This window comes from Salvelinus alpinus, chromosome 11, assembly GCF_045679555.1.
Source record: "Salvelinus alpinus chromosome 11, SLU_Salpinus.1, whole genome shotgun sequence".
NCBI classification, from domain to species: Eukaryota; Metazoa; Chordata; class Actinopteri; order Salmoniformes; family Salmonidae; genus Salvelinus; species Salvelinus alpinus.
Window position 1 is genome coordinate 2,615,016 of NC_092096.1, and position 21,667 is coordinate 2,636,682.

The 21,667-nt window shown below is 39.6% G+C and overlaps 2 protein-coding genes across 3 annotated transcripts in view; both read right to left on the minus strand.

Moving 5' to 3' along the window:
- The window catches only part of LOC139533471 (uncharacterized), a 182,005-nt gene that overhangs the window by 58,891 nt on the left and 101,447 nt on the right, over window positions 1–21,667 (minus strand). The window lies entirely within an intron of this gene.
- Window positions 1–21,667, minus strand: part of LOC139533474 (globoside alpha-1,3-N-acetylgalactosaminyltransferase 1-like) — a 212,108-nt gene that overhangs the window by 24,551 nt on the left and 165,890 nt on the right. The window contains exons 2-6 of one of the 2 annotated variants that reach the window (XM_071331524.1): window positions 18,240–18,278; window positions 18,096–18,155; window positions 11,168–11,221; window positions 5,072–5,104; window positions 4,611–4,745 (exon numbers count right to left, since the gene is read on the minus strand). In XM_071331524.1, coding sequence (XP_071187625.1) covers window positions 4,611–4,745; window positions 5,072–5,104; window positions 11,168–11,221; window positions 18,096–18,155; window positions 18,240–18,278 — 321 coding nt within the window. The remainder of the gene's footprint in view (window positions 1–4,610; window positions 4,746–5,071; window positions 5,105–11,167; window positions 11,222–18,095; window positions 18,156–18,239; window positions 18,279–21,667) is intronic. The other variant, XM_071331526.1, reaches the window with a different exon arrangement.

Here is a 21,667-nt window from a genome sequence, read left to right on the forward strand (position 1 = left end):
TCTGGTCTGGTCTAAATCTTATTAAGGTGTTATCTACATGCTGTGTCTGGTCTGGTCTGGTCTAAATCTTATTGAGGTGTTATCTACATGTTGTGTCTGGTCTGGTCTGGTCTAAATCTAATTGAGGTGTTATCTACATGTTGTGTCTGGTCTGGTCTAAATCTTATTGAGGTGTTATCTACATGTTGTATCTGGTCTGGTCTAAATCTTATTAAGGTGTTATCTACATGCTGTGTCTGGTCTGGTCTAAATCTAATTGAGGTGTTATCTACATGTTGTGTCTGGTCTGGTCTGGTCTAAATCTTATTGAGGTGTTATCTACATGTTGTGTCTGGTCTGGTCTAAATCTTATTGAGGTGTTATCTACATGTTGTGTCTGGTCTGGTCTAAATCTTATTGAGGTGTTATCTACATGTTGTGTCTGGTCTGGTCTGGTCTAAATCTTATTGAGGTGTTATCTACATGTTGTGTCTGGTCTGGTCTGGTCTAAATCTTATTGAGGTGTTATCTACATGTTGTGTCTGGTCTGGTCTAAATCTTATTGAGGTGTTATCTACATGTTGTATCTGGTCTGGTCTAAATCTTATTAAGGTGTTATCTACATGCTGTGTCTGGTCTGGTCTAAATCTAATTGAGGTGTTATCTACATGTTGTGTCTGGTCTGGTCTGGTCTAAATCTTATTGAGGTGTTATCTACATGTTGTGTCTGGTCTGGTCTAAATCTTATTGAGGTGTTATCTACATGTTGTGTCTGGTCTGGTCTAAATCTTATTGAGGTGTTATCTACATGTTGTGTCTGGTCTGGTCTAAATCTTATTGAGGTGTTATCTCCATGTTGCCTACCCATGTGAGAGACGCAGACTCGGTCTCGACCTTTAAGTCTTTATTGAAGACTCGTCTCTTCAGTAGGTCCTATGATTGAGTGTAGTCTGGCCCAGGAGTGTGGAGGTGAACGGAAAGGCACTGGAGCAACGAACCGCCTTGCTGTCTCTGGCTGGCCGGTTCCCCTCTCTCCACTGGTATTCTCTGCCTCAAACCCTATTACTGGGGCTGAGTCACTGGCTTACTGGTGCTCTTCCATGCCGTCCCTAGGAGGGGTGCATCACTTGAGTGGGTTGAGTCACTGACGTGATCTTCTTGTCCGGGTTGGATCCCACCTCTTGGGTTCGTGCAGTGGGGGAGATCTTCGTGGGCTATACTCGGCCTTGTCTCAGGATGGTAAGTTGGTGGTTAAAGATATCCCCCTAGTGGTGTGGGGGCTGTGCTTTGGCAAAGTGGGTGGGGTTATATCCTGCCTGTTTGGCCCTGTCCGGGGGTATCATCGCACCAGGCCACAGTGTCTTCCGACCTCTCCTGTCTCAGCTTCCAGTATTTACGCTGCAATAGCTTATGTGTCAGGGGGCTAAGGTCAGTCTGTTATATCTGGAGTATTTCTCCTGTCTTATCCGGTGTCCTGTGAGAATTTAAGTATGCTCTCTCTAATTCTCTCTTTCTTTCTTTCTTTCTTTCTTTCTCTCTTTCTCTCTCAGAGGACCTGAGCCCTAGGACTCCTTGATGACTCCTTGTTGTCCCCAGTCCACCTGGCCGTGCTGCTGCTCCAGTTTCAACTGTTCTGCCTGCGGCTATGGAACCCTGACCTGTTCACTTTACTATTATTTGACCTTGCTGGTCATTTATGAACATGTGAACATCTTGGCCATGTTCTGTTATAATCTCCACCCGGCACAACAAGAAGAGGACTGGCCACCCCACATAGCCTGGTTCCTCTCTAGGTTTCTTCCTAGGTTCTGGCCTTTCTAGGGAGTTTTTCATGGCCACCGTGTTTCTACACCTGCATTGCTTGCTGTTTGGGGTTTTATGCTGGGTTTCTGTACAGCACTTTGTGACATCAGCTGATGTAAGAAGGGCTTTTTAAATACATTTGATTGATTGATTGATTGTATAAAATCTGCCCAAATGTGCCAAATTGTTAAATTGATACATGTTCAAGTACATAACTGTAGAGAACATACAAAAATGATAATGTAATAAAAAAAAATAGTTTACACACACCCTGTAATGTCATAAATTATGGATAATTAGCTTCCCTACAGAAAATAAAATACACAAACCACACATCTAGGTGGGCGGGTGGGATGGGTGTGGAGCCAGAGACAGCAGTAGGGTCAAACTGTAGAACCCAGTTCCTACTTTTGAATATAAAAATGGATTTTATCAAACAAAACTATGCTACATTTTATCTCTTGGACCCTCAGGATGACAAATCAGAGCCAGATTACTGACTGTAAGTACATTATTTACCTTCAGAGGTGAATGTATCAAACCAGTTCTCGTGATACATTTTTGTTGTTGGTGTGCTCCTCAAACTACTGTAACAGCTACTGTAAATTGGACAGTGTAGTTAGATTAACAAGAATTTAAGCGTTATGCCCATATAAGACATGTCTATGTCCTGGGAAATGTTCCTGTTACTTACAATATCATGCTAATCACATTAGCGCACGTTAGCTCAACCGTCCGACACCCTGTTAAGGGCCTTCTACACCTTTATTAAAAATACAATATTCTATATTCATTAACATTTTTATTGAATCTCTTCTATAATTTTAAATGATATTCTGATTAAATCTCTTCAGTTCAAATTGAAAAGGGTTTGTTTCTAAGTGGCGAAGTGGTCTGAGGCACTGTATTGCCTGGGGTACATTCTTTATCTGCAATAACCAGGAGCCACATAGGGTAGTGCACAATTGGCCCAGCACCGTCCGGGTTAGGGGAGGGTTTGGTCGGGGCTTTTCCTATGCTTATCACACTCTAGCAACTACTTGTGGCGGATCGGGCGCCTGCAAGCTGAGTTCGGTCATCAGTCGAACGGTGTTTCCTCCACAACACTGCTGCCAGTGTGTTAAGAAGTACTGCGGCTAGGCGGATCATGTTTTGGAGGACGTCATGGGACCTTCGCCTCTGCCCGTTAAGGATTAGCAGCGATGAGACAAGGTAAAAAGAAATGGGGGAAAAACTACAACAACCAAAAACATACAGTACCAGTCATAAGTCTGGACATACCTACTCATTCAAGTGTTTTTCTATAATTTGTACTATTTTCTATGTTGTAGAATAATAGTGAAGACATCAAAACTATGAAAAACCACATATGGAATCATGTAGTAACCAAAAAACTGTTAAACAATTCCAAAAAATATATATATTTGAGATTCTTCAAAGTAGCCACCCTTCACCTTGATGACAGCTTAGTATAAATAAATAAAAACCCTTGAATGAGTGGGTGTGTCCAAACTTTTGACTGGTAAGTTTGGAAAAGAAGGGGAAGGGTTAACACTGAAGAGAGAAAAAAGATCCAATCAGGATTTTCTTTGGTGGTCTCCAGGGAGAGAAATCTCGCTAGCTAAGTCAGCCATTGACTAGTCCCTCAGAAGCAAGACAGAAGGCAACTGTATTGTGGCAAAATGTTGGAGTGACAGTTAAATCAACTAGTCACAAAATCTAACTTCTGTCTTCTTGAAGGCCTAGACACGTCACTCCTGAGTGCGAAGAGCAGTAACCTAATTTCCCCAGGGTCTAGCTAGCTTTTGTTGTAGTGTGCAGCGGCTGCATCCACAAGTGTCATCGAGGATGATTTTGCTAATTTGCTAAAGTGCCTGAACAGAGTGCTGGGCCACGAGTGGTAGAAAACGCTATCTCAGGCACCGCTTCATTTGGATTGAGATCCGGTGACTGAGATGGCCATGTCATATGGTTGACATCGTTTTCATGCTCATTAAACCATATAGTGACCACTTGTGCCCTGTGGATGGGGGCATTGTTGTTCTGGGGGCAGAGCTGTGGTAGCAAAAAGAATGACCGAAATAATGGCCATCCCAGCCTTTTTTTACATGATCATTAGCATAATTGGATGCTAATTGCTTAATTAACTCACACCTGAATCCACACCTGTGTGGAAGAACCTGCATCCAATATACTTTGTATCCCTCATTTACTAGTGTTTTCCATTATTTTGTCAGTTACCTGTACATAACATAAGGGTTTAAGGTGCCTTGCTCGAGGGCACAACGGCGGTATCAGGCACCTGAGATTCTGATGCCAGCAACCCTCTGTAACTGTATGGTCATTCTCATAGGACTGTATAGGACATTCTCAACAGTTTCTGACCAGAAATTACAGTCTACCAGAAAATATACAAAGCAGTACAGGTATTCAAATCTTAGCCAAGCCATGAAGCATGACATCATGATATTGTATTACCTGCCGTGTGACATGAGCTGGTTATGTCCTCATACACAGAGTGTTTTTTTTGTCTTGCCCATTCACCAATCGGAATGGCACACAGACACAATCCATGTCTTAAATGTGTCGAGGCTTAACAATCCTTCTTTAACCTGTCTCCTTCCCTTTGTCTACAACTGATGGAAGTGGATTTAACAAGTGACATCAATAAGGGATCATAGCTTTCACTTGGATTCACCTGGTCAGTCTGTTATGGAGAAAGCACGTGTTCATAATGTTTTGTACACTCAGTGTAGTTTTAATGTTGTAAAAATATTGATAGTTTAACTTCACTTTTGAACATTTGGGAAAAGTTGTAGGCTACTCACTTTCCAACGGCAAACACTGTGGTTGCTATGGTGAGGTTCATGGACTTGTAGACTATGTCGACGAGGTCAGGGTCAAAGGTTCCTTCCCAGATGATGGGTGCCGACCATGGGGTGACTGCCATCACATCAGTACGACTAAAGAAACAAAACAAGATCAAGCCTGACTGTGTTGTACTGATTATTACCTCAATGTTTACAGATATACAGATCAAGCCTGACTGTGTTGTACTGATTATTACCTCAATGTTTACAGATATACAGATCAAGCCTGACTGTATTGTACTGATTATTACCTCAATGTTTACAGATATACAGATCAAGCCTGACTGTATTGTACTGATTATTACCTCAATAGTTTTGCAATTAAAGACCCATGAAAAGACGTGTGGTATACCAGGCTACACGCTGATGTGGACGATAACAACGATATGTAACTAACATAAGATAACAACACTACTCACCCCACCAAGACACTGGGCTGCTTGTACAATAGCCTGGGAGAACAAAATGTAATTCATTAGTTAACTGCGTCATTGTAATGACGAGTTGTATTACACTCTCATAAATAGTTGCTAGTGCCAAAAAGGGTTTTCAACTTTTCTACTGTAGGGGAAACTTTTTTTTATATTGGTTCTTTGGATAATCCTTTATTTAACTATTTTTAGAACTGCTGAGGTTTGTGTGTGTGTTTTCTGTGATTGTTTGTTCTAAACAATGTTAAACGATGAAATGTCAGGTAGAATATGAATATTAAAGTCTGGTTTGAGTTGTCAAGAACATTTTAAATTGTTTACTTTATTTGATTCCCAATTGTATTTTTGTACAGTATATTTATAGTAATCTATATTATTTATTTTATATTATTCAAGCCTTAGAATAAAAAATATACTGACTTTGTTGTGCGTACTAAGAATATAGTATGGTTTGGTAAGTTTTTAGTTAATAGTACCTAACTAAATCAAGGTAATCAGTTTCCAAAAATGGTTTGAGTAAGGTCCTAAGAATCTGAGTTTCATTGAAGTTAATATTTTGAGATGGTACAACTATTGCACTACTCAATGAAGTTGAGTAAAGATAAAACATAGCAATTAAATATGCAGCAATTACATTATTTAAACATATTTTTATGATAAGTACATAAAAAAAAATAAAGTTTGTATAAGTACATGTAATTCAAAAAGATTTAGGTGTAACCTTACTTTTTACTTTAACTAACATTTTTCGAGGTAATATGTTTCTTACAAACATTTGAGTTCACGGAACTTATCTGGTTTTACAGTGAACATGGTGTGAGCTATTCTTATAAATCTGCCAGAGAACTAGTTTGGATTTAAGTATAGCTTTTGTATTACTGAAGCCTTTAGTGAGAGGTCTAATGCTTTAGTGTATAAATAGGCCCGTTAAATTTTTTCTGGCATACCGTTCCAAGTAAAATGTAATATTTTTTGCTCCTGTAATTAAAAAAACTATTTGGTAGGTGTAGTCAAGGCCATAAGGAAATAGGTAAACTGGGGTATGACTAAAGAGTTAAACAGGGGGATTTTTCCACAAATAGACAGATATTTTCCTTTCCATTGTAGCAAGATCTCATCTATTTTTGTTAACTTTCTATTAAAATATATTGTAGTGAGAAAATGTCTTTCTTTCGGGATATGAATACAGAGTATGTCAGCTTCGCTGTCAGACCATTTTATTGGTAAACTACACAGTAATAAAAAAACTTCTAGTGATCCAATACGTAATATAGTAGTACACTTCTTTAAATTTGGTTGTAATCCAGAGAGGTTTGAATAATTGTCTAGATACTCTATGAGGCTGTGTAGGATTTATAAGAAAACATTAATCGTCAGCGGACAATGACACCTTTGGTTTTCAGCCCTTGATATTATTGTTGGATCTGATTTAATCAGCAAAAAGGTTGATGGCAAAAATAAATAGATATGCCGATAGTGGACACCCTTGTTTTACTCCTCTTGACAGTTTAATACTTCCTGAGAAGTAGCCGTTATTTACTATTTTCCACCTAAGGTCACTATAACATAACTTTAACCTATTGTATTAGAGATTCTCCAAAATTGAAATATTCCAGGCATTTATATCTAAACTACAGGCGTACTTTATCAAAAGCCCTTTCAAAGTCAGCTATGACTTTCGTGGTATTCTGTTGTTGTTACGGGAATTTAATAATTCCTTTATGTACTCATTAATTAAAATCAATCTGTCTATTTATAAGAATTTGTAAGATACTTATAAACATAAAATAGACAGGATACAGTCTTATTAAAATTAGATAATAGTATTTATTCTCGGAGCACGCTGCCATTTAACCATGAACAACAGTTTATATACAAGATATGACGTCATTGGTTACAGAATAAATCTCCTCCTCTTGACCAAGATAAAACAGGTTCAAAAGTTAATTCCAACTCCCCAGCGCACACACATGACACACAATATCATTTATTCTCCTGAAGCCTCACTATAAGTTATTACCACTTTAGCAGACAACTCAAGATAATGGAAGACCTAAAAAGTTACTCATTGCCTTATCTAAACATCTCAGGGCTAAGTTGGGTCAGTTTAACCATAGTTTAACGACCCTTTTTGCTTACTTTATAACCCACAGCACAAATCTCTCTCACTAGGTTGGAATGGTGTTTATATCCTCATTGTTCATACTACCTAGTTCCTTCCTTATGAATTAACATTATTAATCAGATATAATAATAATAATACTGTGCAGAGTTCAATTAGTTATAGTTTTATCTAAATGTAGACATAGTTTTAGTCATTATTCATAAAATTCCTAACAGTTGTTAACAGTACTTGTCTTATATTATCTCCAATGTATCATTCATGTACAAAACCTGTCTGATTAGAATAATATCCGACAATACCTTTTTTTCATTCTATGTGCTATGCATTTTGATATTATTTTTGCATCACAACACTGAAGTGTAAGAGGCCTCAAATGTTTTTAAATGGACTGGATCTTTATCTTTACCACCTGGCTCCTGTTTTAATAATAATTAAATCAGACCTTCTTGTTGAGTATCTGCTAATAATGGTCCTCTGAGTATATCAAAAAAGTTTTGGTATACCTCAACTGGTCTGCCATCCAGCCCATCCAGTTTTTCTGTACTTAAAGGCTTTAATTGCATCAAGAAGTTCCTCTTCTGTAATTTGGCTTTCACATGAGTCTTTCTATACAGCTGCTAATTTTACATTATTAATAGAATATTTTTTTTTTACTATTGTCTTTAGTTAGTGGAGATAGAGGAGACTGAAACAAAAACATATGCTTTAAAACCTGTTGAGGACAGAGGGCGCTGTTTTCACTTTGGGGGAAAATCGTGCCCAATTTAAACGGCCTCGTACTCAATTCTTGCTCGTACAATATGCATATTATTATTACTATTGGATAGAAAACACTCTCTAGTTTCTAAAACCGTTTGAATTATATCTGTGAGTAAAACAGAACTCCTTTTGCAGCAAACTTCCTGACAGGAAGTGGAAAATCTGAAATCGATGCACTCTTCTAGGGGCTGCCTATTAAAGTCCTTGTTATTTATTAGTTTAGATGCACTTCATACGTCTTCCACTAGATGTCTACAAGGAGTGAGAGAAGAAATGGAGTGTGTAACTTGATCTGGACTCGAATCATAGCTCTTGGCATGACGTGTCACCAGTTTCCTGTTTTCTGGAGAGCGCGAGCAGGGACCTGGATTTGCCTTCTGATAAGCTGCCGTTATGGACGACTAATATCTCCGGCTTTGATTTTATTTGATACATGTGACAATATCATCGTAAAGTATGTTTTTTCAATATAGTTTAATCAGATTATTGAAATTTTTTCGGGAGTTTTGCCGTGTTCCGTTCTCTTCCGTTTGTTGACATGGAGAGATTCGCGCCACTTGGCAAGTGTGCTTGCTAAATCGAGAGGGAAAAAGGCCGTTCTAAATCCAAACAACGATTGTTCCCGACAAAGGACCCCTTGTACAACATTCTGATGAAAGATCAGCAAAAGTAGGACCCATTTTATGATGCTATTTCATATATCTGTCGAACATGTTGTACTAGTAGTTTGAGCCCAGATTTTGGGTACTCTCTCGCTATAACTAAGCTGGATGTCGTAATGAAGTTATTTTTAGAATTCTAACACGGCGATTGCATTAAGAACTAGTGTATCTATCATTTCCTATACAACATGTATTTTTTAGTTATGTTTATGAATAGTCATTTGGTCAGAATATGTGTGTCAGAAAAAGTGTCAGAAAAATATCTGGACGTTGTGGGAAAAGATGCTATGTTAGCACAATGTATAACCACTGATTTCAGCTCTAAATATGCACATTTTCGAACAAAACATAAGTGTATGTATAACCTGATGTTATAGGACTGTCATCTGATGAAGCTTATCAAGGTTAGTCAAAAATTATATATCTTTTGCTGGTTTGTCACGATCGCTAACTTTTACTACTGGGGAATGGCTTGTGTTTCTGGCTATTGTGGTAAGCTAATATAACGCTATATTGTGTTTTCGCTGTAAAACACTTAAGAAATCAGAAATATTGGCTGGAATCACAAGATGCCTGTCTTTCATTTGCTGTACACCATGTATTTTTCAGAAATGTTTTATGATGAGTATTTAGGTATTTGACGTTGGTGTCTGTAATTATTATGGCTGCTTTCGGTGCAATTTCTGATTGTAGCTGCAATGTAAACTATGATTTATACCTGAAATATGCACATTTTTCGAACAAAACATAGATTTATTGAATAACATGTTATAAGACTGTCATCTGATGAAGTTGTTTCTTGGTTAGTTTGGTTGGTTCTTGGTTAGTTAGGTTGGCTTTGTGCATGCTACCTGTGCTGTGAAAAATGTCTGTCCTTTTTTGTATTTGGTGGTGAGCTAACATAAATATACGTGCTGTTTTCGCTGTAGAACATTTAAAAAATCGGACATGTTGGCTGGATTCACAAGATGTGTACCTTTCATTTGCTGTATTGGACTTGTTGATGTGTGAAAGTTAAATATTTCTAAAAAATATATTTTGAATTTCGCGCTCTGCCTTTTCAGTGGAATGTGGGAGGAGTTCCGCTGGCGGAACGCCAGAGCAGTACAGGTTAAGTACTTTGCTTCCTCTTTCAAATTATAGTTTGGTGAATCATGGGTGACTGCCATTTGTAACAAGTTTAAGTAAATTATTTTTGGTTTTCCGGTAAACAATAGATATTATTTTCCCGACTTTCACCGAAGGTGGCTCCTCTCCTTGTTCGGGCGGTGCTCGGCGGTCGTCGTCGCCGGCCTACAAGCTGCCACCAATCCATTTTTTTCTTTTCGTTTGTGTCTGTCTGTATTGTTTACACCTGTGTGTTATTAGTTGATTTCGGTGGGTATATTTACCTCCGCTGCCTGTTCAATCAATCAATCAATCAAGTTTATTTTATATAGCCCTTCGTACATCAGCTAATATCTCGAAGTGCTGTACAGAAACCCAGCCTAAAACCCCAAACAGCAAGCAATGCAGGTGTAGAAGCACTGTTAGTCTTTGTGCGGGATTGTTTTCTGTGTTAGTAGGGGTGCGTGTCTGCACCACGGGGGTTATTTTCTTACGGCAGATGTGCCGTTTGGTAATGAGTTTAGGAGTAGAGGTTTCTCCTCCATGTATAGCGTTTTATTCCCTGTGTGTGTGGCAACCTCGTTTGAGCGTGTTTCAGTCCCATGTTGTAGTTAAGTTTGGACTGCTCAATAAACATTATTTTGCCACAGGGATTTCCTTGCTCTCCTGGTCCTGATTCCTGCACCTCCCTCCGTTAGGAGGCACGTAACAATTATATTATTTATCTTTACAACATTTTAAAATAAAAACCCTTGAATGAGTAGGTGTGTCCAAACTTTGACATGTACTGTGTATATATACTGTATATACTGTATATATAAAAAGTATTGCAAATCTTTATTATTTTCCACAATGTGTAATGTAGGCAGTTCATACAGAACTATAGTATGTATTTTATTAATAAAAATGACGCCGAACAAAACAAAAACAAACCGTGAAGCTAAAGGCTATGTGCCCTAAACAAAGTCAGCTTCCCACCAAGACAGGTGGAAAAAAGGGCTAACTAAGTATGGTTCTCAATCAGAGACAACGATAGACAGCTGCCTCTGATTGAGAACCACACCCGGCCAAACACAAAGAAATAGACAACATAGAAATAAAGAAACTAGAATGCCCACCCTACCCCACCCATCCTGTCACACCCTGGCCTAACCAAAACAGAGAATAAAAGCCTCTCTATGGCCAGGGCGTGACAGTATGTCTATATAGGTATGTGTATATGTGTGCATATGTGTATGTACATGGACATTAATTGTTTTGTTCTAGAAATTGTTGCTGATGTACTCAGAGACAGATTCATTGCGGTGAAGAAACGAACGTCCATGGGCGTGGCGTAGCGTTTGGCCAGGAGCATGGAGTTTGGACAGGAGCATGGAGTTTGGACAGCCAGTCAAATGGTGAATGATGGCACAGTAAAATACATATACCCACCTTTCTGGAGAGATGATGTTCTGTACTCTGCTCCTGAATATGGGCTTATTCAAGCTGTATGAATAGAAAGACATAGTAAAATGATTAATGACAACTATGGCTATACAGTATACATAGTACACATACTGAATCTATTCTAACTATTATCTATGCCAGCTACATAGACCATCAGACTGTTAAATAGCCATCACTAGCCAGCTACCACCCGGTTACTCAACCCTGTACCTTAGAGGCTGCTGTATATTCCATATACATGGAATCACTGGCCACTTTAATAATGGAACACTAGTCACTTTAATAATGTTTATATTCTGCTTTACTCGTCTCATATGTATATACTGTATTATATTCTACTGTATTTTAGTCAATGCCACTGATAATGATAATTATAATATTCATATATTTCTTAATTCCATTATTTTACTTTTAGATGTGTATATTGTTGTGAATTGTTAGATATTACTGCACTGTTGGAGCTAGGAACACAAGCATTTCGCTACATCCGCAATACCATCTGCTAAATATGTGTATGTGACCAATAACATTTGATTTGATTATTAGTAATGGGCACCAATATGGAAACTCTATATCAATGTCAGCTACATTTTTTCCAAGCTGATATCAATATCATATTGGTTTTATGAATAACCAATTTAAATATCATATTGGTTATATGAATAACTAATTTAAATATCATATTGGTTTTATGAATAACCTGAGGCTGTGCTAGCGAATCGGAAGCCTTTTCCCTGGAGCTAAACAACAAATTATGTTACAGAGACAAGATCAAAGTCTGTCGTTGCCAAATGTTTTCCTTCCAAGTAATTTTTTCATTTCAAGTAGAATAGCAGCCTTTTTGATAAATATAATAGTAATAACATTGTATCTAAAAAATTATAAAAATAAATTAATCCTGAACACTTAGCTAACTCTCCCAACTTCACACACACACAGGAGGGGGAAGCGGCAGCAGAGGGAGAAAATATATTATAAAGTAGAGAATCCCACACACGTGCAGAAGTTTAATTTGTTTTTCCACCAGGAAGAGGAGTCCGATGTTTTCGTTCCGTTGGGAATAACATTGCAACTGTGTCAATGTTTCATTGTCTGTTCACTTCCATAGCTTTGTGAAGTCCAGACAACTGCATGCTGATTGCCCATTAGGACAACTGTGAATTATCTGGCAGCATAACTTTTATCCACATTTCTAAAAATCTGTTTTTTGCTTTGTCATTATGGGGTATTGTGTGTAGATTGATGAGGGGGGAAACCATTTACTCCATTTTAGAATGAGGCTGTAATGTAATAAAATGTGTCAAAAGTCAAAGGGTCTGAATACTTCCTGAATGCACTGTATATGTAGCCTTAGAAATAAGATTTATTAAATCAATAACTTGCTAACATCAGATAATTTTGATCCTCCAGGAACTGTCGTATGCTCTTCTTAATAATAGTGTAGGGTAACAGCAACGATGAACCAACATCACAATATGACTTGTTCACATCCTTATTGGTGCCATGACGATGTTAGACACCATCTATCAACAGCCAATAATACCCTTGAGAGAAATGATAGGTTAGACTGTGAAGTTCTAAATATTAGTTTCTCAGCTTGTCCTGTCAGGTCTATAGTGTTTAGGAGCGCATTAAGGTGTTGAATGACTGAATGTAATCCCATAATAGGCCATTAGAACCACTAGTAACTGTGTACAGTACATCTCTGTAAATTATTTAACGGGTAACATTAAGGAAATAGGAAAGAGTGTTTAGAAGTACCATGCTGATTGCCCATTAGGACAACTGTGAATTATCTAGCAGCATAACTTTTATCTAAATTTCTAAAATCTGTTTTTTGCTTTGTCATTACGGGATATTGTGTGTAGATTGATGAGGGGGAAAACCATTTACTCCATTTAAGAATAAGGTTGTAATGTAATAAAATGTTTCAAAAGTCAAAGGGTCTGAACACTTCCTGAGTATAGTAAACACGTGCAGAAGGTAAAAAATAAAATTCCACCAGGAAGAAGAGTCCGATGTTTTCGTTCCGTTGGGAATAACATTGCAACTGTGTCAATGTTTCATTGTCTGTTCACTTCCATGGCTTTGTGAAGTCCAGACAACTGCATGCTGATTGCCCATTAGGACAACTGTGAATTTTCTGGCAGCATAACTTTTATCAGATAACATTCTGTATGTTAGCCATTTATGAGACTCACTAAGATAATTCCTTTAAATGGTACAGCAGTAGCAATAAGGAAATGACATCTACAGAAGAGACAGGAATGTTTATGGGGGAGGTGTTGCTGTTTATATTCAGAGCCATTTCCCTGTAATGTTTAGAGAAGATCTCATGTCAAGTGTTATTGAAGAGGTGGCAGGTTTAACTTGCCTCATCTAAAGCCTTTTAGGGGTATTTATATAGGTCACCAAGTGCTAACAGTCTGTTGATCATATATACATAGTCACTTTAACCATGTCTACATGTACATACTACCTCAATCAGCCTCACTAACCGGTGTCTGTATGTAGCCTCGCTACTGTATATAGCCTCTCTATTGTATATAGCCTGTCTACTGTATATAGCCTCTCTACTGTATATAGCCTCTCTACTGTATATAGCCTCTCTACTGTATATAGCCTCTCTACTGTATATAGCCTCTCTACTGTATATAGCCTCTCTACTGTGTATAGCCTGTCTACTGTATATAGCCTCTCTACTGTATATAGCCTATCTACTGTATATAGCCTGTCTACTGTATATAGTTTCTCTGCTGTATATAGCCTCGCTACTTTTATAGCCTCGCCACTGTATAGAGCCTCTCTACTGTATATAGCCTGTCTACTGTATATAGCCTCTCTACTGTATATAGCCTGTCTACTGTATATAGCCTCTCTACTGTATATAGCCTGTCTACTGTATATAGCCTCTCTACTGTATATAGCCTCTCTACTGTATGTAGCCTCTACTGTATATAGCCTCTCTACTGTATATAGCCTCTCTACTGTATGTAGCCTCTCTACTGTTATTTTTCACTGTCTTTTTACTGTTGTTTTTATTTATTTTCTTACCTGCTGTTCACCTAATACCTTTTTTGCACTGTTGGTTAGAGCCTGTAAGTAAGCAATTCACTGTAAGGTTGTATGGGCCCTGGTCACCTGTTATATTCAACGCACGTGACAAATAAACTTTGATTTGATTTGATTTGCAAGAGGAGTCCGGGGTTTTCGGTCCATTCAATCCATTGCAACTGTTCCTTTTTTTTCTTTTTCTGTTCACCTCCATGGCTTTGTGAAGTCCGGACAACTGTATGCTGATTCCCCATTAGGACAACTGCATGCTGATTCCCCATTAGGACAACTGTATGCTGATTCCCCATTAGGACAACTGTATACTGATTCCCCATTAGGACAACTGTATGCTGATTCTCCATTAGGACAACTGTATGCTGATTCCACATTAGGACAACTGTATGCTGATTCCCCATTAGGACAACTGTATGCTGATTCCCCATTAGGACAACTGTATGCTGATTCCCCATTAGGACAACTGTATGCTGATTCCCCATTAGGACAACTGTATGCTGATTCCCTATTAGGACAACTGCCTGCTGATTCCCCATTAGGACAACTGTATGCTGATTCCCCATTAGGACAACTGTATGCTGATTCCCCATTAGGACAACTGTATGCTGATTCCCCATTAGGACAACTGTATGCCGATTCCCCATTAGGACAACTGTATGCTGATTCTCCATTAGGACAACTGTATGCTGATTCCCCATTAGGACAACTGGATGCTGATTCCCCATTAGGACAACTGTATGCTGATTCCCCATTAGGACAACTGTATGCTGATTCCCCATTAGGACAACTGTATGCTGATTCCCCATTAGGACAACTGTATGCTGATTCCCCATTAGGACAACTGTATGCCGATTCCCCATTAGGACAACTGTATGCTGATTCTCCATTAGGACAACTGTATGCTGATTCCCCATTAGGACAACTGGATGCTGATTCCCCATTAGGACAACTGTATGCTGATTCCCCATTAGGACAACTGTATGCTGATTCCCCATTAGGACAACTGTATGCTGATTCCCTATTAGGACAACTGTATGCTGATTCCCCATTAGGACAACTGTATGCTGATTCCCCATTAGGACAACTGTATGCTGATTCCCCATTAGGACAACTGTATACTGATTCCCCATTAGGACAACTGTATGCTGATTCCCCATTAGGACAACTGTATGCTGATTCTCCATTAGGACAACTGTATGCTGATTCCCCATTAGGACAACTGTATGCTGATTCCCCATTAGGACAACTGTATGCTGATTCCCCATTAGGACAACTCTATGCTGATTCCCCATTAGGACAACTGTATACTGATTCCCCATTAGGACAACTCTATGCTGATTCCCCATTAGGACAACTGTATGCTGATTCCCCATTAGGACAACTGCCTACTGATTCCCCATTAGGACAACTGAATTTCTAAAAAAGGTTTTGTTGCTTTGTCATTATGAGGTATTGTGTGTAGATTGATGAGGGGGGGAAAACCATTTACTCCATTTAAGAATGAGGCTGTATTGTAATAAAATGTGTCAAAAGTCAAACGGTCTGAATACGTCCTGAATGCACTGTATATGTAGCCTTAGAAATAAGATTTATTACATCAATAACTTGCCAACATCAGATAATATTCTGTATATTAGCCATTTATGAGACTAAGATAATTCCTTTAATGATACAGCAGTAGCAATAAGGAAATAACTTCTACAGAAGAGACAGGAATGCTTATGGGGGAGGTGTTGCTGTTTATATTCAGAGCCATTTCCCTGTAATGTTAGAGAAGATCTCATGTCAAGTGTTATTGAAGAGGTGGCAGGTTTACCTGCCTCATCTAAAGCCTTTTAGGGGTATTTATATAGGTCACCAAGTGCTAACAGTCAGTATCTAGACAATGTGTGTGAGATGCTTGATAGTATATGTGACGGTAAACATAGACTACTTTCTTGGGGACCTGAATATTGACTGGTTTTCATCAAGCTGTCATATGCAATACATGTACAATTGTCTCAAGGCTTAAAAATCCTTCTTTAACCTGTCTCCTCTCCTTCATCTACATTGATTGAAGTAGATTTAGCAAGTGACATCAATAAAGGATCATATGTTTCACCTGGATTCACCTGTCAGTTTATGTCATGGAAAGACACGGTGTCCTTAATGTTTTGTACACTCAGTGTGTAAATGCAACATGTTAAGTGTTGGTCCCATGTTTCATGAGCTGAATTTTTTCCCCCAGAAATGATCCATGCGCACAAAAAGCTTATTTCTTTCAAATGTCTTCACATCATTGTTGGTGAACATTTCTCATTTGCCAAGATATTCCAGCCACTTGACAGGTGTGGCATATCAAGAAGCTGATTTAAACAACATGATCATTACACAGGTGCACCTTGTGCTGGGGACACTAAAAGGCCACCCTAAAATGTGAAGTTTTGTCACACAACACAATACCACAGAGGTCTCAAGTTTTGAGGGAGCATGCAATTTACATGCTGACTGCAGGAATGTCAACCAGAGCTGCCGCCAGATAATTTAATGTTCATTTCTCTACCATAAGCCGCCTCCAACGTCCTTTTAGAGAATCTGGCAGTACGTCCAACAGGCTCCAGCCTCGGTGTGAGCCGAATTAGGAGGAACTGGTATTCACTGAGCAAGCGGTGTGACATCCGACACGCACATGGTTTTGTTCAAGTATTGTAGTCTGTTTGACAATTTTTGACAACGTGAAAACAACCAAATGGAAAAAATACATTGTAACAAATAATCAAACCCTGATTCAACTATAGCAAACAATCTGAGAGAAAATGCCCCCCAGACACTTTGCATGCCATCGGGACAACATCAGACTGATTTACATTGCTAGTCGGGTCGTGGGGTCGGGTATTTCTGATGGGTCATGGGGTTGGGTATTTCTGATGGGTCTGGGGTTGGGTATTTCTGATGGGTCATGGGGTTGGGTATTTCTGATGGGTCATGGGGTTGGGTATTTCTGATTGGTCTGGGGTTGGGTATTTCTGATGGGTCTGGTGTTGGGTATTTCTGATGGGTCTGGTGTTGGGTATTTCTGATGGGTCTGGGGTTGGGTAGTTCTGATGGGTCATGGGGTCGGGTATTTCTGATGGGCCTGGGGTTGGATATTTCTGATGGGTCTGGGGTTGGGTATTTCTGATGGGCCTGGGGTTGGGTATTTCTGATGGGTCTGGGGTTGGGTATTTCTGATGGGCCTGGGGTTGGGTATTTCTGATGGGTCTGGGGTTGGGTATTTCTGATGGGTCTGGGTTTGTTGGAACCAAAACGGATGGTTGTTGGTTTGCTCTTAGTGGGACTATAATTAGTTGGTTTTATCTAATTGTACCTCCGAACCAGTTTGAATACAAGGGGAAGCTTGTTGATGGCCCATCAGCAGGCCGTTAAGTTTGCTACGTTGAAGGCCTACGAGAGGGTTTTGATCCTCCAGGATTAGTCGTATGCTCTTCTTAATAATAGTGTAGGGTAACAGCAACGATGAACCAACATCACAATATGACTTGTTCACATCCTTATTGGTGCCATGACGATGTTAGACACCATCTATCAACAGCCAATAATACCCTTGAGAGAAATGATAGGTTAGACTGTGAAGTTCTAAATATTAGTTTCTCAGCTTGTCCTGTCAGGTCTATAGTGTTTAGGAGCGCATTAAGGTGTTGAATGACTGAATGTAATCCCATAATAGGCCATTAGAACCACTAGTAACTGTGTACAGTACATCTCTGTAAATTATTTAACGGGAAATATTAAGGAAATAGGAAAGAGTGTTTAGAAGTACCAAGTGTCTTGACTTGTGAGAATTTCTCAGTTTATATCAACTAACCTGGTGTTCCTCTGGTCCTCATCAACTGGGATATCTCTGTTGGAAGCCTCAAACCAAACCCTGTGAATAAGAATTAAATCAGAAAATCCATAGCACAGTATAGCATCATTAGGGTGTAATAAATTAACAGAAACTTGGGCTTACCCATTGAGCCTTTCATTGAAGAAGCTGTAGTGAACATACCTATCGGAAGAGAGGAGAGAATCAGTTAAAGTCTGTCATGAAAAGCATTTAATTTATTACACAACATGTGCTGCTTACGCTGCTTTTCATCCACATCAGATGTGCAGATTGTCTTTGAAGCCTAATTTATATCCTACACAATTAGGCAACGCAGTAATGCAGTTAGCTACTGAAAATGGTGATCCAGCGTAGTTGAGTCGAGTTACAAATTATGGGCTGCACAAGTTTGCTTACACTATCCTTACATTACCTTCTCTCTTGTCACTGGGATGTTACTCTGGGTGTAGACCCTTGGTAATGTAAGAAATGTGTCACTTTCCACGTTGCCAATTTCTAATCCAGATATCTCAAAGCTCATGGTAGGACTCTCCTGCCCCATTGTGCGTAGCAGAATTTCATGCTCTCATTTCCCTGTTCCTCCTCTGTGACCAGCTCTAGTACAGATTCATGAGCATTTTGAAAGTCATTTTCCTGTTCCTCCTCTGTGACTAGCTCTAGTACAGATTCATGAGCATTCTGAAAGTCATTCTCCTGTTCCTCCTCTGTGACCAGCTCTAGTACAGATTCATGAGCATTCTGAAAGTCATTTTCCTGTTCCTCCTCTGTGACCAGCTCTAGTACAGATTCATGAGCATTCTGAAAGTCATTTTCCTGTTCCTCCTCTGTGACCAGCTCTAGTACAGATTCATGAGCATTCTGAAAGTCATTTTCCTGTTCCACCTCTGTGACCAGCTCTAGTACAGATTCATGAGCATTCTGAAAGTCATGTTCCTGTTCCTCCTCTGTGACCAGCTCTAGCACAGATTCATGAGCATTCTGAAAGTCATTTTCCTGTTCCTCCTCTGTGACCAGCTCTAGCACAGATTCATGAGCATTCTGAAAGTAATTTCCCTGTTCCTCCTCTGTGACCAGCTCTAGTACAGATTCATGAGCATTCTGAAAGTCATTCTCCTGTTCCTCCTCTGTGACCAGCTCTAGTACAGATTCATGAGCGTTCTGAAAGTAATTTTCCTGTTCCTCCTCTGTGACCAGCTCTAGTACAGATTCATGAGCATTCTGATAGTCATTTTCCCGTTCCTCCTCTGTGACCAGCTCTAGTACAGATTCATGAGCATTCTGAAAGTCATTTTCCTGTTCCTCCTCTGTGACCAGCTCTAGTACAAATTCATGAGCATTCTGAAAGTCATTTTCCTGTTCCTCCTCTGTGACCAGCTCTAGAACAGATTCATGAGCATTCTGAAAGTCATTTTCCTGTTCCTCCTCTGTGACCAGCTCTAGCACAGATTCATGAGCATTCTGAAAGTCATTTTCCTGTTCGTCCTCTGTGACCAGCTATAGTACAGATTCATGAGCATTCTGAAAGTCATTTTCCTGTTCCTCCTCTGTGACCAGCTCTAGTACAGATTCATGAACATTCTGAAAGTCATTTTCCTGTTCCTCCTCTGTGACCAGCTCTAGCACAGATTCATGAGCATTCTGAAAGTCATTTCCCTGTTCCTCCTCTGTGACCAGCTCTAGCACAGATTCATGAGCATTCTGAGAGTCATTTTCCTGTTCCTCCTCTGTGACCAGCTCTAGTAGAGATTCATGAGCATTCTGAAAGTCATTTTCCTGTTCCTCCTCTTTGACCAGCTCTAGCACAGATTCATGAGCATTCTGAAAGTCATTTTCCTGTCCCTCCTCTGTGACCAGCTCTAGCACAGATTCATGAGCATTCTGAAAGTCATTTTCCTGTTCCTCCTCTGTGACCAGCTCTAGCACATATTCATGAGCATTCTGAAAGTCATTTCCCTGTTCCTCCTCTGTGACCAGCTCTAGCACAGATTCATGAGCATTCTGATAGTCATTTTCCTGTCCCTCCTCTGTGACCAGCTCTAGCACAGATTCATGAGCATTCTGAAAGTCATTTTCCTGTTCCTCCTCTGTGACCAGCTCTAGCACAGAGTCATGAGCATTCTGAAAGTCATTTTCCTGTTCCTCCTCTGTGACCAGCTCTAGTACAGATTCATGAGCATTCTGAAAGTCATTTCCCTGTTCCTCCTCTGTGACCAGCTCTAGTACAGATTCATGAGCATTCTGAAAGTCATTTTCCTGTTCCTCCTCTGTGACCAGCTCTAGTACAGATTCATGAGCATTCTGAGTCATTTCCCTGTTCCTCCTCTGTGACCAGCTCTAGTACAGATTCATGAGACTTCGGAAATTCATTTTCCTGTTTCTCCTCTGTGACCAGCTCTAGTACAGATTCATGAGCATTCTGAAAGTCATTTTCCTGTTCCTCCTCTGTGACCAGCTCTAGTACAGATTCATGAGCATTCTGAAAGTCATTTTCCTGTTCCTCCTCTGTGACTAGCTCTAGTACAGATTCATGAGCATTCTGAAAGTCATTTTCCTGTTTCTCCTCTGTGACCAGCTCTAGTAGAGATTCATGAGCATTCTGAAAGTCATTTTCCTGTTCCTCCTCTGTGACCAGCTCTAGAACAGATTCATGAGCATTCTGAAAGTCATTTTCCTGTTCCTCCTCTGTGACCAGCTCTAGCACAGATTCATGAGCATTCTGAAAGTCATTTTCCTGTTCCTCCTCTGTGACCAGCTCTAGAACAGATTCATGAGCATTCTGAAAGTCATTTTCCTGTTCCTCCTCTGTGACCAGCTCTAGCACAGATTCATGAGCATTCTGAAAGTCATTTTCCTGTTCCTCCTCTGTGACCAGCTCTAGTACAGATTCATGAGCATTCTGAAAGTCATTTTCCTGTTCCTCCTCTGTGACCAGCTCTAGAACAGATTCATGAGCATTCTGAAAGTCATTTTCCTGTTCCTCCTCTGTGACCAGCTCTAGCACAGATTCATGAGCATTCTGAAAGTCATTTCCCTGTTCCTCCTCTGTGACCAGCTCTAGTACAGATTCATGAGCATTCTGAAAGTCATTTTCCTGTTCCTCCTCTGTGACCAGCTCTAGTACAGATTCATGAGCATTCTGAAAGTCATTTTCCTGTTCCTCCTCTGTGACCAGCTCTAGTACAGATTCATGAGCATTCTGAAAGTCATTTTCCTGTTCCTCCTCTGTGACCAGCTCTAGTACAGATTCATGAGCATTCTGAAAGTCATTTCCCTATTCCTCCTCTGTGACCAGCTCTAGTACAGATTCATGAGCATTCTGAAAGTCATTTCCCTGTTCCTCCTCTGTGACCAGCTCTAGCACAGATTCATGAGCATTCTGAAAGTCATTGAGCAAGTTTGGCATTTTAAATGCGTTTTAAACATTTCATCCCATTATAAGTTTTGTCCCCTTTAATAAAGTTTTAACACGCAGTATCTTTAGATCCTTTAATTGCGTTCCATTGATGCATTGCATTTCCACGTTAGGCCAAATATTAGAGATCTGACTAGGC